This window comes from Octodon degus, unplaced genomic scaffold (genome assembly GCF_000260255.1).
Source record: "Octodon degus isolate 3935 unplaced genomic scaffold, OctDeg1.0 scaffold00001, whole genome shotgun sequence".
Taxonomy (NCBI): domain Eukaryota; kingdom Metazoa; phylum Chordata; class Mammalia; order Rodentia; family Octodontidae; genus Octodon; species Octodon degus.
Window position 1 is genome coordinate 22,994,975 of NW_004524577.1, and position 17,017 is coordinate 23,011,991.

Here is a 17,017-nt window from a genome sequence, read left to right on the forward strand (position 1 = left end):
CATATTCTCTTCCAAGTGGTTATTTGCTATTAAAGATGCAGACATGATATCCTATTTATAAACACTATTAGAACAAGTCACTCTATTCATTAAGAAAATGGAACCATATATATATCCTAATCATTTTGAATACAAATGTAAAAATAGACATTCATCTGTCTCCCCTTTTTTGTTTAGTTCTGTCATTTGAATATTATATGTGTGTTACCTCAGCAAAATATTATAAAAGAGTTCAGTAGTCCATAATAGTTTTGGGTCTTCTGCTTGACTGGAAGTGTCAGAAATTGTTGATCTGAGTCTCCTACAGCTCAACATAACACCATGGCTTTACTTCTTTTTTTTTTTTTTTTTACAAATTAGAAAAGTTTAACATGGCATGATTTTCAAATATCTTACTAAAAGGAGATTATGATCTAATTCTTGGATTTCAAAATTTTTTTAAAGCATTATAAAGGAGGATTTTATAAAAAGGCACAGAGTATAAGCAAAATCAGCTAGATATTTCAGGGCACATAAAAACATTCAATGCTTATAGATTTTTATGTAATTTCCTGAGTTGAGTATTTTTCAAGCCTTTTTAACATGACTATATCAACAAAGTAACTAACATTTCTGTACTGGGGAAGGAACTCCCACCCAAAGCTGAACCTGGGACTGTGCATCTGACATAAAAAGGGCCGGGCATGGGCTGCATAGGCCCAGCCACCCCTAGCTTCTGGGCTTTGGGGAGAAGCGCAGCTTTTTTGTCAGCATGGAGGCGAAGCAGGGCACCTGCTTCTTGCCGATGGCAGTGGGGTCTTTGCAGAACCCCACACGTCGCTGGGAAACCTTCCTGTTCACCAGCGTGAGCAGTTCCGTGAACTCCAGAGTGGACCCGTATTTCCCCAGCATTTTGCACAAATCTTGGATGTACCACGAGCCATACACCGTTTCTCGGTGAGAATAGTATCCTTCAGCCACCGAGTAGCACATGAGGAAGTCTGCGCCCGCAGGGAGGGTGTGCACCGTGGCTGCGTCCACCTCAGTGACGTTCTCTGGGGCCACTGCGGGATGATGGTCCACCACATCCAGAGGGACTACGGGAGGGTCGTGCTGCTGTCCCCGACATGCCTGGATGATGAATATCTTGGGCTTCCCCACCAGGCTCCGGCACTTGTCCCCTCTGAACAGGGCAGTCAAGGTCTGGATTTGGATCTTGGCGTCAAACGCGTAGATATGGTCATCTTCGCCATGGGTCAGGAAGGCACACACAAAGCAGTCGGCGTCCACATGGCTTGCCGTGGACGCATCGTGAATTTGTTGCAGCAGCTCTTCCACTTTCAGATTATTTAAGCATTTCACTTCAAATCCCAGCTCTGAAAACCTGCGAGCCAGGTTGTCCCTGTCAACGTTGGTGCCCCGCCTTTCCGGCAGCATCAGGTGCCAGAAGAAGTGCTCCTGGTTGAAGATAAGCGCAACCCCTCTCTTCTTGTGGTCCATTTTGTACTCTTCCGCTGGATCGACCATTTCCCTGGCCAGGAAGGTGTCTGTTTCTGCTATGCTTTGTTCTTCACTTGTAGTGCACCGGCGAGCCTCGGCTTCCAGCACTCGCGCTGAGCGGTCGCTGCGCTTCCTCTGACCAGTTACATTTTAAAAATAACTTTTCAGTGATAACATAATAGGCATGACAGATATAGGTACAATAGTGACATCTCGAGGGTAGAGCTTGAGAAATGTCTGAGTACAGGCACTCTCTCAGTGGTGGTATGCAGGTGGTATGGCCCCCGGGTGTCCCATGGCAGGGGCCCCGCGGTGGCCCATTCTAGATCACAGAGCTGCTGCCTTCTATACTGGTTCATGCTGGTTTCTGTGGGTGACAGCTCTGGCAGGAACAGCTTGATAGAAGAATAGATTCCCTTTTTACTGCCCACCATGACACACTGCCGCTGGGGCTCACACCAGGGTCCTGCACTGTGCCGTGACCCTCTGGCCACCAGAATCTCAAGCGAAATAAATCTCCTTCTTACAAAGCCCCCAGTCACAGTATCTGTCACAACAACACAGAACTGAGGAGGTGTGGGCCACCACAGCCTGCGCAGCATACCCAGCTTTTCTAAGCCCAGGGAGACTTCTGCAGGCTCCTCCCTGGTCAGCACAGGCTCTTGAGTGGCCCCTACTCTGACTTCCATTGCTGTTGTGCAGTTTGGTCTGTTTTGAGGCCTTATATAAAAGTCATGCAGTGGGGCCGGGGAGATAGCTCAGTAGAATAAGCGCTTGCCTGGCAAGCGCAAGGGTCTGAGTTCAATCCCCAGTTCCGCAAAAAAAAAAAAAAAAGTCATGCAGAATACTCACGTGGTTGCTTTTTTTTCAGACAAAACATGCTGTATTTTTGCAGGCAACCACAATGCATCCTTTTTATTGCCTAGAGTATTTCATCCTATAGCTTTAATGTGACTTGTTTCTCATTTCTCCTTTCTCCTGCTGAGGGATGCTTGGCTCGTTGTCCCCATGGGGTTGCCGCAAGCACAGATGCTCTGAATACACCGTGTGCTCCAGGCTCTGCAAACATCTGGGGTCAGTTCTGAGAGTAGCCAAGAGGAGAGTGGCCCCCCAAGGAGGCTGGGATCACTGAATACCAGGACGCTAACATCCCCTGGGCGTAAGGCCCCAGGTCAGAATTGCAACCCCATCTGTGATGCCCCTGGGCCCTGGAAGCTTCTCAGTGTGTTCCGGCCTTGGCTGTTCCTTGTGTCCTCCATGGAGGACAGAAATCCCAGGTTACACCTCATTGGGACAGTCAGTATTCTGTAGTGGATTTTCTTACTCTTTTGTGGCTGTCTGCATCCAAATTCTCCCAATCCGAATTCTCTCATGCTCTGAGAGGCCCCCCAGTGGATTTTGGGGAAGGCTCAGCGCAGTCACTGATACAGAAGAGCTCCTCAGGCCAGGGAGATAGCTCAGCAGCATAAACACTTACTTGGCAAGCGCAAGGTCCTGAGTTCAGTCCCCACTACCAGAAGAGCCCCTCACTACTCAGGGTCATCAGATGACAGCAGCACAGGGCCTGTCAGCCCCCAACCCAGCCCAAGTCCTGTGAATGGAATTGTGTCAGCTCCAGTATCTGAGGGGGCAAAACAGCTGGGCACCTGGCAGAGGACCAAGGGACAGGAAGCTGCTGGGTCCATGAGATTGCAGCTAAGATCTTAGACATTGTTCATGCTGCATGGCTCAGACCTGGGTTCTCCAGTCCTTGCTGCCATCCTGTAAGCCACACAAGGTGTGAACAAACTCTTCTTCCTAAACCAGTTTCTGTGGATTCAAACTAAAATCCTTGGTTGGTGCAGAAGCAAGGATTTCTACCAGAATTGCCCTGTGACTGAGTAGAGAGATTTACTATTTGAATTGCTGGCCTGGCAGGGAATAAACTGGGAGACCTTGTATGTTGCTTACTGTTCAAGCAGTCTCCGTAAATGCCTAGTGTGGGTCAAATATCTTGCAATAATTTAGTTTCACTAAAGTATTTATTTTATTTTTATTTTTTTTTCACTAAAGTATTTAAATGGGCTATTAATCGAACTCCAGGGCAAGCAGCATACTTACATATAAGCCAGGTTCAGCAGTACACACCTGCAGTCGCAGCACTCCAGGAGGCTGAGACAGGCAGGAGGATTGCAAGTTCAAGCCCTGCCTGGACAATGTAGTGACTGAGACCCTGCCTCACCTGGGAGTCACCATGAGGTCGCAGGCTGTACCCATACACAGACCTCCAGAGTCGCCCTGAGTACATAATAGTGATAGCCGCCAGCTACTGATAGTCACTTATGCTTTTATCAGCACAAAAAATGTCACTAAAAGTGGGTGTCTGGAGGTGAATGGCTTATAATATGATTACCTTGTCTGGCCCCCTGCTGGGACCACCATGCTTGGCCAGGGCCACCTTCTTGGCCTTACTCTTTTACCCTAAGGACATTAGACCCAGAAAGCCATGCTGGGGTGGGGCTGTGTCCTCAGCCCAGCTATCCAAGGTCGAGGGCTATGGAGCCCACAACTTTGCAACCAACCTGGGCAACACAGTATAAATGTCTCAAAAACCAAACAAAGGGCTATGGGATAAATCCTGAGAGTACTTGGCTGACCTTATCAGATACAAAAGTTACAATCCTGCCTATATAGGTCTTGCTATATCTTGGTCTTAACCATCCAGTAAAAAAGTATAAAAATGAGGTATATAAAGTAAATCCATATTAATACGATGAGCTGTAAAAGGCTCAAGTCAATAACTTCTGAGGATAACCCACTAATATTATAGACTGCTAGACAGTGTTAGACGTTTAGTTGAATTCAAACACTTATAGTATTTAGACGCCAATAGAATATTCACCTCTGACAGGACAAATAAATAAATAAATAAATAAAAATTTTAAAAAATGGAAATGGAAAAAAACGAACAAACAAGATCCCATGTAAACCAATGTACTATAATGGAACAGCATTAACATGAAATGGAAAACATATATAATTATAACAAAGTCTCATGCTCTAGATGGAGCTGAGGAGAAAGCAGAATAACGCAGTTTTGTCCATAATACAGGTTTGTGCTTCTGTGATACTGGGAATTGAATCCAGAGCCTTTCCACTTAGCTATCTATACCTTGCCCCACCCCCTTTAATTCTGAGACAGGTCCTGCTAAGTGCCCACGGTGGGCTGGAATTCAGCATCTTCCTTCCTCGGCCTCCTAGAGTGCTGGGGCTACAGGAGGGCACTTCTGTAAATACCACCAAAATCTCTCTCTACATAATCTGTGCATACACATGCACACACCACGCAGAGAATGGGGAGGATGTACTATAAAATGTGAATAGTAGCTGGGTGTGGTTGTGCATGCCTGTAATCCTAGCATTCTGGGAGGCTGAGGCAGGAAGACTGAGAGCTTCAGCCTAGCCTGGACAACTTAGTGAGAGTCTGTGTATAAATAAGTATATGAATGAATAAATAAGGGGCTAGAGACGTAGTCCGTGTGAAGGTCCTGGTCTCAATCCCCTTACCTCAAAAGTAACTGTCTCTGGGGGTAGAACGATAGCCAATTTTGCTTAGGAGTAAAAATTTCTTTCCAATATTTATTTGGTACAATCTTGCTATGCAGCTTAGACTTGTAGTGGTCCTCCTGTCTCAGCCTCCCCAGCACTGGGATGACAGGCACGCACCATCACACTCAGTTTCAGGGCCAGCACAGTGCACCTGGGGTTCTGGGGCTGGCATAACATGCAGTACTGGGGATTGAACCTGGGTCTGTGCACTTTCCAGGCAGGTGCTTAGACAGCTGAGCTATTTCTCCAGTCCCAAAACTTATTTTCTAAATAAATGCATTACCTATACACATTGTTTTTGTTTGTTTGGTTTTTTTTTGCAGAACCAGGGATTGAACTCAGGCCCTTGTGCTTGCCAGGCACGCATTTATTCTACTAAGCCATCTCCCTGGCCCTACACATTGTTTTTGAAACAGGGTCTTGTTATACAGAATTCAAATGGGTCAGAACTCATCTATATAGCCCAGGATGGCCTCAAACTCACAACAATCCTCCTGCCTCAGCCTCCTAAGTGCTGAGGCAGGCACCACCACACCCAGCCACAATGAGTTTAACTGGTGAATGGGTCAGTGAATACTATTCTGTCTTCAAGTTTAGATCTATGGAGATGGCATCATATTAATTTCAATTTGGGAGTGCGTGTTTAAAGTCAGGTGGAAGAAAAAAATGAAAGGGAAAGATTTCTTCTTCTGAATTTCATAGTTTGGCAACAGCAGCTGTTATTGTGTCCTCTCAAAAAGATACACTCAGGTCGTAACCTTGAGCACCTCAAAATGTGACCTAATTTGGAAGTGGGGCCATTTTGGAAAATGGGACCACTGGAAATGCAATCAGTCAGAGTAGGAATACAGGCAAGGATGGGTTGCGAATCCAATCTGCCCGCGGTCCTTGCAGAGCGGTGGCCAGGAAGAAGCTGCACAAGGCTGGAGGCAGAAGGTGACAGCAGCCACAAGCCCGTGGGCTGCAGGCCAAGGAGGCTGCCCGACAGGACCGGAGCCAGCATGTTGGCCACGTCTTGCCCAGCTCTGCCCCGCAGAACCACCAGGACACAGAACTCTAGGTTTTCAGCTGTGCCTGTGCTAGGAAGACAGCAAGGGAGCAGGAAGCCCTAGGTTCTGAGGACATCATGATGTTCACATTTGAAATGTTTCGTAGAGACAGGGTCTTTTTTTTGGGGGGTCTTGGGGATAGAGCTTAGGACCTTGCACTTGCCAGGAAAGCTGAGCTATATTCCAGGCTGTGAGATAAGGTTTTGCTGTGTAGTTCAGGCTGTCCTTGAACTCACTATAGTGAAGGCTGGGCTTAAGTTTACTTTGATCCTCTTGCCTCAGCCTCCCAAATTCTGGGATTACAGGGTGCACCACCATGCCCGGTTTGTTTATTTTCTGATCAGAAAGATTTCTGTCTGTCTGTCTGTCTGTCTGTCTGTCTGTCTGTCTGTCTGTCTTTCTGAATACTTTCAAGGATATGATCTCAAACACAGGAATGCTAGGAGGCAAACAATACCACACAGAAAACAAAGCTAACTGCAATTTTAATTCAGCTAAGTATTGGCATAAAAACTTTTAAAAAATTAGTGTTCTTTCAAAGATTAACATTTACAGTTGTAGTAAAATAAAGCTTCACAAACTGAAATGTCCTTAGCATTTTTTTTTTTGTGGAACTGGGGGTTGAACTCAGTCCCTTGTGCTTGCCAGGGGAGCACTTATTCTACTGAGCCATCTCCCCGGCCCTAATATTTAATTTCAATCTGAACCTCACCTTTTAATTTTTTTCTTTTTTTTGTCTTTTTGAGAGAGGGTCTCACTACACAGCTCAGGCTGGCCTTGAGCTCACTGTGTAGCCCAAGCTGGTCTCCAGTTTGAACAACAATCCTCCTGCCTTAGCCTCCTGAGTGCTGGGATTACAGGTGTGTACCACCACACCTGGTGACCAACACTTTCTAAGGTACCAATTTCCTCTGGCCTCCCCACTTTAGAAAATTCTAAACAGGGTTTGTTTGAACGGCCACTCTGTCAGGCATAAACTGTGCTTCGATGCCTGGAAAACTGAGACACATCCTGCTGAACAGGCGCTAACAACAACAAATCTACTAAACATTTTAAAAACATTTCCATAGTGCTTGGATTCAACATAGGAACTCACATACGCCAGGTAAGTGCTCTACTAGTTAGCATACCCCAGCTCTGAAAAAGTTGCACACTTTTTAAAATTTTGTGATGGCATATTGCTGTATTGTCTCCTGTAGCCTAGATAATCTGCAGGCTAAAGCAATCCTCATGACTCAGCACTCATGACTCAGCATCCCAGATAACTAGGATTACAGGCATGTGCCTTGCACGTCCCTCATGTGAAGATTTTTTGTTGTTGTTTGTTTTTTAGACAAGGTCTCACTATGTGGTTCAGACTGGTCTCCAAGTTGAGATGATCTGCCTGCCTCAGCCTCCCAAGTGCTGAGACACCACATGTGTACCACCAAGCCTGGCTCCTCATGTTGTTGTTTTTTTTAAAAAAAAACTTTAAAAATATCTTTGTTTATACAAAAAACCCCAAAATATTTCTCATGAATAAAGACTCACAGCCAGGATGGTTCTTAGCAAGATGGAACTTCCCAATACAGGGAAAGAGGAAGCCCAGGAAAGAGAACATCAGGGGTCTCTGGCAACCATCACAGCCAACAGGGAAGACCCAACCGTCACCTTATACTTCTGTCCATGTGCGTAGGATGGGCTGGGGCGGGTAGGTGTGGGGGCCACACCCGCAGTCCCAGCACTCTGGGAGGCTGAGGCAGGAGGACTGAAAGGAAGTTCAAGTCCAAACTGGGCAATTTATCCACATAGTGAGAAATTTTTGCAAACAAAAAATAAATAAGGGACCAGGAATGTAGCTCAGTGCACAGGCTCAAGGTTCAAGCCCCAGTATCACAAAAAGAAACAGAAAAGATACCTGGGCTCCAGATGGCCCAATAAGCCAGATAGCCATAGGAAGCACTGGCCAAGGCTATCGGCAGTTAAGTGTTAACAGCACAAAGAGACTGGGCACACAGGGCCTCGCAGTAAGCTGGCGGAGCTTGCTCACTTTGGATCTTTTCCAGGGAGTTCGTCCACTTCCAGACACTTCCACAGAGTTCACAGACACAAGCAGGCTCTGTTCGAAGTCCTCTGCAAACACAAGCACATTCAGCCCTCACAGCCACCTAGCAGCCAGGAGCAGTGGTCTTCCTGCATTTCTTCAGAGAAACAGGCAATGAGAGATTCTGCAACTTGCCCCTCCACAAAGTCTGACCATGTTGATGTCAGATTTGAGAGGAGGGATGATTTTCCTGAATGATTTCTCTTGGGAAGAGGTATCTGACTTGGAAAAATTCTAAGACCCTGCCCAAGGGCAGTAAAACAATACCAGAACTGGTAGCCCATTTGCTCATCCTGCCCTGAAGATACAATTTCTATAACAACAACTGCAGTTTTTGTTTGTTTTCTTTTGAGACAGGGCCTTGCTAGGTAGCCCAGGCTGACCAGGAACTCACTATGTAACCCAGGCTGGCCTGGACTCCCAGTGCTCCTCCTACCTCAGCCTCCCAGTGCTGGAATTATAGGCGTGGGCCACCACACCCGGCAGGCGATGTATTTTTATGAGACAGACAAACAGGAAAGTACACAGATGAATCCAGGGTTTCTCCCATTTTCAGTGAAGCAGGTCCAGTCTGTTTTGAAATGTTTATGTGACATCACAGTGATCACCGCCTGCTGGATAAGCCAACTGGCAGCCGGTTCAGGGCAATGCACTTCTCCACCACACAGTCTGGCATAAAAAAGGCAGTAAATAATAAATAGTGAGTTGACTATAAAAAAGTAGTTTCAAGTAAGGTTTATGCATAACTGTGTACATCCCAATTCATTATTTTGTCATAGTCATGAATTCTTTGCTTTATGTGAGAAAGTTTACTCTTGAGGTAATCACAGCGTTCTTTTTTTTCCAGAAATGAAGGATCCTAGAAAAGAAACACAACTATTATTATTTATTTATTTATTTATTTATTTTTGCGGAACTGGGGATTGAACTCAGGCCCTTGCGCTTGCCAGGCAAGTGCTTATTATACTGAGCTATCTCCCCAGCCTCCCAACACAGCTATTACTTTAGCGTCCAGTTTCCTCAGCAATAAAGACAAACATCATCATTGCCTTTACAAATGACCACATGCCTCAGTCTCCCCTCAGCAGATGGAGACACTGACCGCATCTGAACACAGCGATGCTTTCTGCCACTAGAGACTGAGCCAGGCTCTAACGCGTGCCAGGCATGAGCTCTACCACTGAGCTATTCCCCAGGCCCCTGTGTTTTAAAAAAAATAGACTTTTTTTTTTCAAGTAGTTTTAGCAAAATCAAGAGGGAAGAAACAAAGCGCTGAGGCAGCTTTAGTTCAAAGTATATAAAAAAGTATGCGTGGCAAGCTCAAGGTCCTCAGTTTGATTCCCAGTAAAACAAACAGAAAATGTAGAAAAGATGAAAAAAGTGGCTCCAGCCTCTTATTGAGTGGGAGACGAAGGTGGGAAGTTGTAAAGGAAGTTAAGCTTTAGGAAGGAAATGGGGGGAGTTACAGGTTGGAGCTCATGTCCCTGGGCGGTGGCATGATAGAGCAGTAAGTACGAGGGCAAAGATTCAAGGAAAAGGCACCTAGCAGTCGCCAATTCTCTCTCTACCCAGCATCTTAAGAAATACAGTCATCGGGGGTTGGGAGTACAGCTCAGCACATGGTGCCTGGCTGGTGAGACAAGGTAGTGAGTTCGATTCCCAGTAAAAATAACAAATAAATAAATAAATGTGGAGAGAGAAGTGTAGCAGACCTCCTTCTCTGAGGACGCATTCTCCAGTGCATGCCTGAGCCTGGGGAGCAGGCGCTTCCTATGAGCACACACAGGTTCAAGTCCTAGGTTAGGCTCAGTGTGGAATAACACTAAGGACTAGCAATAAAGGAACAGCACAAAGAAGACTGCAGGAAAATGGTGAGCATCTGCAGTCCGCTTGGGGCCACCACTCAGCAGAGCAGGGCTCCCAGGACATCAGCCTGATTCCCTGGACAAATAGCTGCTGGCGACTGCAGCTGGGGGCCCTGGGCTGTGGGCCCTGGGCTGATTCATGCCAGGGACAGGATGAGGCAAGGAGTGGAGATCTCGTCAGGTCACTCACAGGATGCATGATTATTTATTTATTTAATCTTTTGGATGCATGATTTATTTATTATTATTATTATTTTTTTTGGCTGGCTCAGAATGCCTTCAGGGCATGTTTGGCTGGCTGGAGTTGTGGGGATTGAACCACAGCAACCTGAGGCTGACTGCTTTTTTTTTTTTTTTTTGGCAGAACCAGGGTTTGAACTCAGGCCCTTGTGCTTGCCAGGCAAGCGCTTATTCTACTGAGCCATCTCCCTGGCCCCTGACTGCTTTTTGAAGCAGCTACTTAAACAACTGAGCTAAGGGGCAGGCCCCTAGGATGCATGATTTAAAACTTAGGAGTTCAGCCATGTGTGGTGGAGCATGCCAGCACTTGGGAGGCTGAGGCAGGGGACTGCTCCAAGTTCAAGGTCAGCGTGGGCCAAATAGTGAGTTCAAGACCAGCACAAACGGCATAACAAGATCCTGTCTAAAAACAACATCAACAACAACTTAGGAACCATTTATTTCTGGAACTGTCTACGGAATACTTTCTGACACCTGTACCTAAGGGAAGCCTTGTGAACAAGATCAAGCTAAGGAGGCTGACTGTGCCTCAGCTGAGAGGATCTGCGGCTCCCGCATACCTGGCAAGCACACACTGTGAGGAAGAAAACCGTTTTACTCACATTCTTCTTCCTCCTAAACTCTTCATGGATTCTGGAAATTCTCTCATGTTCCTAAAAGTAAGAGTATACATGGGAATTAAAACATTTGCATTTACTCAAATCACGTCTCAACACTGGGTATTAGAAAAATAATTTTTTTGGGGGGGGGGGCGGAACCGGGGATTGAACTCAGGTCCTTGCGCTTGCCAGGGAAGCACTTATTCCACTGAGCCATCTCCCCGGCCCAGAAAAATAATTTTGACTTAAAACTATAATGCTATAAAACTATATTCACATACAAAGGAGTACTTACTGGCCATGTACTTGAGGGCTCACTGCCTGCAGTGCCCTGATGCAGGGGAGACAGAGACCGAGGTCTCCGCCACATGAGGCCAGAGCCTCATCCAGAGCCCTTGCCGCCGGCTGTGGGAGCCTGGCAAGCTCTTCTTCCTAAGACTCAGTGTCCTGATCACTACAATGGGAATCATAACCTTGACAGCCTCAAAGCATTGTGGGAAGGCTCACTTACAAGTAAAGTGCTCGGTGTATAATAGCCACAGTAGGTTTTTCTCTTTTCGTTTTTGACACGAGGAACCTTCCACTCAGAGCCTTCCACTGAGCTACTTCCCAAACCCTCCCTACACTTTGCTCCAAGACATGCTCTTGCTAACCTGCCCAGGCTGGGCTGGAACTTGCGATCCGTCGGCCACGTCCTCCCCAAGGGTTGGGATCATGTGTGTCCCAGTGCGCTCTGCTACCACAGTCACTACTACCATCATCATTCCCTCTGGAAGGTTCCTTTCAAGTAAGTACGTGTTGGGTTTAAGAGGCTGTCTCTAACTTTTGAAAATAGCTAATATAACTTCCTTGTAATTTTGAGTTTTACAGTACAGTTAATGGTTGTATCTTTCAAAGGAAACATTATTAGAGCAATGCCCTTACTGTACCTATGTAAACTGCAGAGATTGGAAGACACTAGAAAGTTAGATATAAAGAATAAAATGTAACTTTCAGTTCTACAAACTTCCTCTAAGAACATTTTCCACCACTTACCCACATCCTCTTCCCAATATACATATGGTTTTTGTGGCAATGTCCTGATATGTGGCCCAGGCTGGCTTCAAACTCATGGTGATTCTCCTGCCTTAGCTTCCCAAGAGCTAGGATTACAGGCATGTACCATCAGACCTGGCTCTTCCCATTCATGGTAATGCTTTGAGCTCTTTTACCTACTACCACCATGAGCATGGTGTATGGTTTCATCATTTGCTAGAGGTGAAGATGAGCCGGGCAGTTGAGTCAGAGAAGGTACAGGCCCCAGGCTAGTAAAGACCTGGCTGCTGGGGGCCGGGGAGATGGGCTCAGTGGAATAAGCACCTCCCTGGCAAGCGCAAGGGCCTGAGTTCAATCCCTGGTTCCGCCAAAAAAAAAGACCCGGCTGCTGTGGTGGCACAGACATTGAATGGAAGCACTCCTAAGAGGTTAGGGCTCACTCTGCTTCTCAAAAGTGTGCACTCTGGTAAGAGGGAGGTGGGCCTCCCAAGGTCTCCAGGCCACACAGCCCACACAGCGTAGAAGTTCACTTGGGTGCAGCTCAGGGCCCCCATACCCAGCCCACACCAAGCGCGCATGCTCATGCCCTGGGCCCAGCTAGCAGACCATGGCTGAGCCCCGTCCCAGCTGTGCTCAGTTGTATTCTGGAATTGGTTGCTCTTCCTCCACTTCTCTTCTGGATACTTGGTTTTGCTATGTTGCCCAGGCTGGCCTCAAACTCTGGGGCTCAAGAGATCCTTCTGCCTCTGCTGTGCGGGGGCGGGGGATGGTGGCGGGGGTGGAGGCGCTGGGCTATCTGGCCAGCTTGTTTTCCACACAGTTCTAACCGAGCCTCACCCTTCAGTATTGGCTGAGTTTTTCCTGCTTCCTGGTATGTACTAGGACTTAGCAGTACTCCATCATCGCAGAATTGGGAAAACTCATATAGGGTATGAGTATGTGTGTGTACACTGACATGCAGTACAAATTTTTTTGAGAGAGAGGGTCCTGCTATGAGTTTCAGGCTGGCCTCAAAATTCAGGGCAGTCCTCCTGCCTCAGCCTCCTGAGTACTAGGGTTACAGGCGTCACCGCCACGTTGGCTGAATGATAATCTTTTTTTTTTTTTTTTAAATATTTTATTTATTTATTTTGTGTGTGTGTGGCCAGCTCAGCCCACCAGGGGGCGGGGCTGGCTGGCATGTGGTGCTGGGGGATTGAACTGTGGTCCCTGTGCTTTGCTTAAGCTTAGCTTGTTCTAAGTCGGTGCTTTAGACCACTGAGCCATCTCACCAGCCCTGAATGATAATCTTGACCAGTCATTATGCTGAAAGTCTCAAATGCTTCCCTAGACAGTACACAGATAGTTTTGGGTTTCCGGCATGGTCAGCCTGCCCGCCCTCCATACCTCAGCGCTCCTCTACCTGAGGCAGCTGTGCACACTGACCTGCAGGTTTCCTGGGTGATGCGGCAGCCTGCTCATCATGGCATCCAGCTCCTCCAGCTTCCTCAGGACAGCGTGAACGTCTGCAGACAGCTCCTTGTACTCTGAAAACTGGTCCTGGAACACGGCTTTGTAGCGCTCTCGTTCATCATCTGTCTGAATCACAGGATATTTTCTAAGGGAAAAGCATAAACCTAAGTTTTACCAGAGCAAGCTAAATGTAAAGCAAATGGTATCTTCCTTGGGGGCCACGCGCTCCTTCAGTTCACCTGTCACCCTGACTACCAACACCAGGTCCCCTAGATGATTTCAGAAGCATTCACCTGCAGACAGACAGGAGCACGAAAGGCCTGAGCAGGACCCTCAACTGCTACCCCAGGAATCCAGACACTCACGCCACATAGTCGGGCATCACAATGGGCTTCGGGATGTGGCCCGGGGGAATCGACTTTGTTCTCCATTGTTTGAAATAAACATCTGGGTCTCTCTGTCTGTCGCTGGTGACCACTTCACACTGCAGAGAGGGACAGAACGACAGATGTATGAACAACAGCAGAAGGAAAATGCCTGCAGTTACTCCTAGGCGGGAGCGGATGGGGGAGGAGAGGCAGTAGCAGCAGCAGCTCACCTGTGAAGTGCAGACTTGCTCGCTCCATGGAGCGATCTGCCATACTGGGGACTGAACACAGGCCCATATGCGTGCTCCAGCAGGCAAGAGCTTTATCACTAAATGTCCAGCGCTTCAATTTTTCTTTCCTTCTTCAAATTTTGAGACTGAGTTTCATTAAATTGTACAGGCTAGCCTGCAAATTTTTTTTTTTTTTTGCAGAACCGGGGATTGAATTCAGGCCCTTGTGCTTGCCAGGGAAGCGCTTGTTCTACTGAGCCATCTCCCCGGCCCCTAGCCCTCAACTTTTGATCCTTCTGCCTCAGCTTCCCAATTAGCTGGATTATAGGTATGTTCCCTGTCATTTATTTGGTACAGGGTCTCTATGCAGTTTGAACTTGAAGTGTTCTTCCTGTCTCAGCCTCCCCAACGCTGGGGTTATAGGTGTGTGCCACCACACCCAGTTTTGGTGGCTGGTATGGCACATCTGGGATTCTAGGGCCGGCACAGCATGCAGTACCTGGGATTGAAGCCAGGTCCTTGTTCTTGTCAGGCAAGCGCTTAGACTGCTGAGCTATCTCCCCAGCTCAGAATTCTGTTTTGAAACAAATGTGTACTGTGTTTTTGCAATAGCTAAAGAGAATATAATAGGCAAAACACCCTCCAATCTCCAGCTTGTATAATGCAAAGGAGAGTGGTGAAATGCCATATTATTTGGGAGGGCTTCATACTTCAAAAATTATACCCCAACTAAGTATAAAAGTATTTTTTTTTTTTTTTTTTTTTCCAGAACCAGGGATTGAACTCAGGCCCTTGCACTTGCCAGGGAAACTCTTATTCTACTAAGCCATCTCCCTGGCCCAGTATTTTGTTTTTTGAGACAGGGTCTCAATATACAATTCAGCCTAACCTTGAACTTACTTTGTAGCCCAGACTGTCCTCAAAGTCGAAGAGATCCTCTGGCCTCAGGTTCCCGAGTGCTGGGTTTACAGGCATGTGCTAAAAGTATTTTGAAGTGCAGTTCAGAATAAGAAATTTAGAGACAAAATGGAATATGGCTTTTTTTTTTTCAGAACCGGGGATTGAACTCAGACCCTTGTGCTTGCCAGGGAAGTGCTTATTCTACTGAGCCATCTTTCCGGCCCCAGAATATGGCTATTTAAGTAGAAAGAGAAAAATAAGAGGAGTCCATTAGCAGCAGCCACTAGGAACAGGGGTGGGGACAGTTACACTGATCTCATTAATCTGGAAAGCAAGCAAATCTGCTCTTCTGGCCTCAGCATCCTGTGCTGAGGTTACAGGAATGGGCCACTACGCCCTGTTACTGTCTCCTGCAGCGCTAGGGATCCCACCTGGCCCGCACGCAAGGCAAGCACTCTGGCACTGAACATAGTCCCAGCCCTCCCTGCCCTGATGCGTTCACAGGAATAACACAAGGACACCTGTGTACTTCAGTATAGTTGGGTTGTGCATGTCCTGTAGTCCCTGATGCTCCAGGAGCAGCTGGAGAAGAATTGAGGGGCAGAGCAGGGCAGGGCAGGCAATGCCACTCCGCCAGAGGCAAGCAGGATCTCGCCTGAGAGCAGCAGCCCTGCTTTGCCTACTAACCCTGCGAGCCCTCAAGGGGATCCGGAGTTGGGGAGTCGCAAGGTCAGGAGGGGAAGGGAAGTAAAAAGGAGCAAGATGCAACAGCTGTCTGTTCCAGTTACCCAAGATGGGTAATGTATTACAGAAAAGAACTACCCCCCCATCCCAAACCAAACCTCAAAAAAGAAACAGACAAACAAAACACAAAACACTATGCTGAAATCTGGCTATCTCCTCTATCTTGAAATGCAGATTTTAGACCGAGGCAGCTCTGAGGTTGTTTTGTGATTGACTCACTCTAGGACCTGAGGCTAGGCCTGCAGAGTGGGAGGACAGACAGAACCAGCTGGCAGGAAGGTAACAAGGGGGGGGGGGGCTGGGCAGGAATAGGGCACTGAGGAAGTAGGGGCAGGAGATACTGGGAGCATATCTGGGGTCACATTCATCCTGCCAGGTCCTTGGCTTCCCAGGGTGCCATTTCTTCATCTCATCACTGTCAAGAGTGAATCCTCCCCGGATGGGGGGGCGGGGGAGTGTGAATCCTGGTTTAAACACTTTCTGGGCTTGAACAAGTGCATTTCCGTTTTGTGACATCGAACCAAGGATTGAACTCAGGTCCTTGTACTTCCCAGGCAAGTGCTTATTCTACTGAGCCATCTCCCTGGCCTGAACATCTTTAACTTTTAAATATCTGCAGTTGAAGGGCTGGGGAGATGGCTCAGTGGAATAAGTGCTTCCCTGGCAAGCTCAAGGACCTGAGTTCAATCCCCAGTTCCGCACACACACAAAAAATAAATAAATAAATAAATAAATATCTGCAGTCGCATGTGTGGCCTAAGAAGCCACTTGGGTGCCCTTGTTCCTCTGGATTTCAGTGAAAGCCCAGCTGTCTCAGCCATCCAGGGCACAGTCCTAGGCACTGCCCAGGGCTCACACTGGGCACCAGAGCAGTTATGTTCTAGGTAACACTTCTAGAGCCAGAGCGGTTCACTTTCCTTCCTTGCCCGCCCGGACTCTCACATCTACTGTTTTTTCTCACGTGTGCCAGGCAAGGGGAGCTAAGCCCTGAGCCATCCTAGGTTTTCTGATCAGTAAACCTTGATCTGTCTTTGACATTGATGTCTTTTGCAGTTTGAAAGTTCCCATGCACAGTACATTCCCGGAGAGCTGCGGCTATTGCAGCTGCTCCTGCCAGGGGTGAGTTACAAGTTCCTGGTCAGTGCCTTCAGGTGGGATGCACCCCTAAATCCTCCCCCAGGGGACACCAAGGGGAAGACTGCACTGTCCCCTGAGTCATGCTCAGTAATTTTGAACTAACCCTGAAGACAGCCCTCAGGATCAAAGAGGGAAGCTGCACTTCAACCTCAAAGGCCTTAATTTTTATTATGATTAAGAAATAATTTGCCCGGGAGATGGCTTTGTGCTGCCTGGCAAGTGCAAGGTCCTGAGTTTGATCCCTGGTA

At 47.3% G+C, this 17,017-nt stretch overlaps 1 protein-coding gene and 1 pseudogene across 1 annotated transcript in view; both read right to left on the minus strand.

Moving 5' to 3' along the window:
- Nucleotides 1-359: 359 nt before the first annotated feature.
- LOC101566992 lies at nt 360-2,168 on the minus strand (annotated as a pseudogene).
- Nucleotides 2,169-8,609: 6,441 nt separating this feature from the next.
- Nucleotides 8,610-17,017, minus strand: part of Marveld2 (MARVEL domain containing 2) — a 23,336-nt gene continuing 14,928 nt past the window's right edge. The window contains exons 4-7 of the mRNA XM_004623199.2: nt 13,756-13,874; nt 13,364-13,535; nt 10,907-10,957; nt 8,610-9,058 (exon numbers count right to left, since the gene is read on the minus strand). Of these exons, the coding sequence (XP_004623256.1) occupies nt 8,936-9,058; nt 10,907-10,957; nt 13,364-13,535; nt 13,756-13,874 (465 nt within the window). The 3' untranslated portion in view covers nt 8,610-8,935. The remainder of the gene's footprint in view (nt 9,059-10,906; nt 10,958-13,363; nt 13,536-13,755; nt 13,875-17,017) is intronic.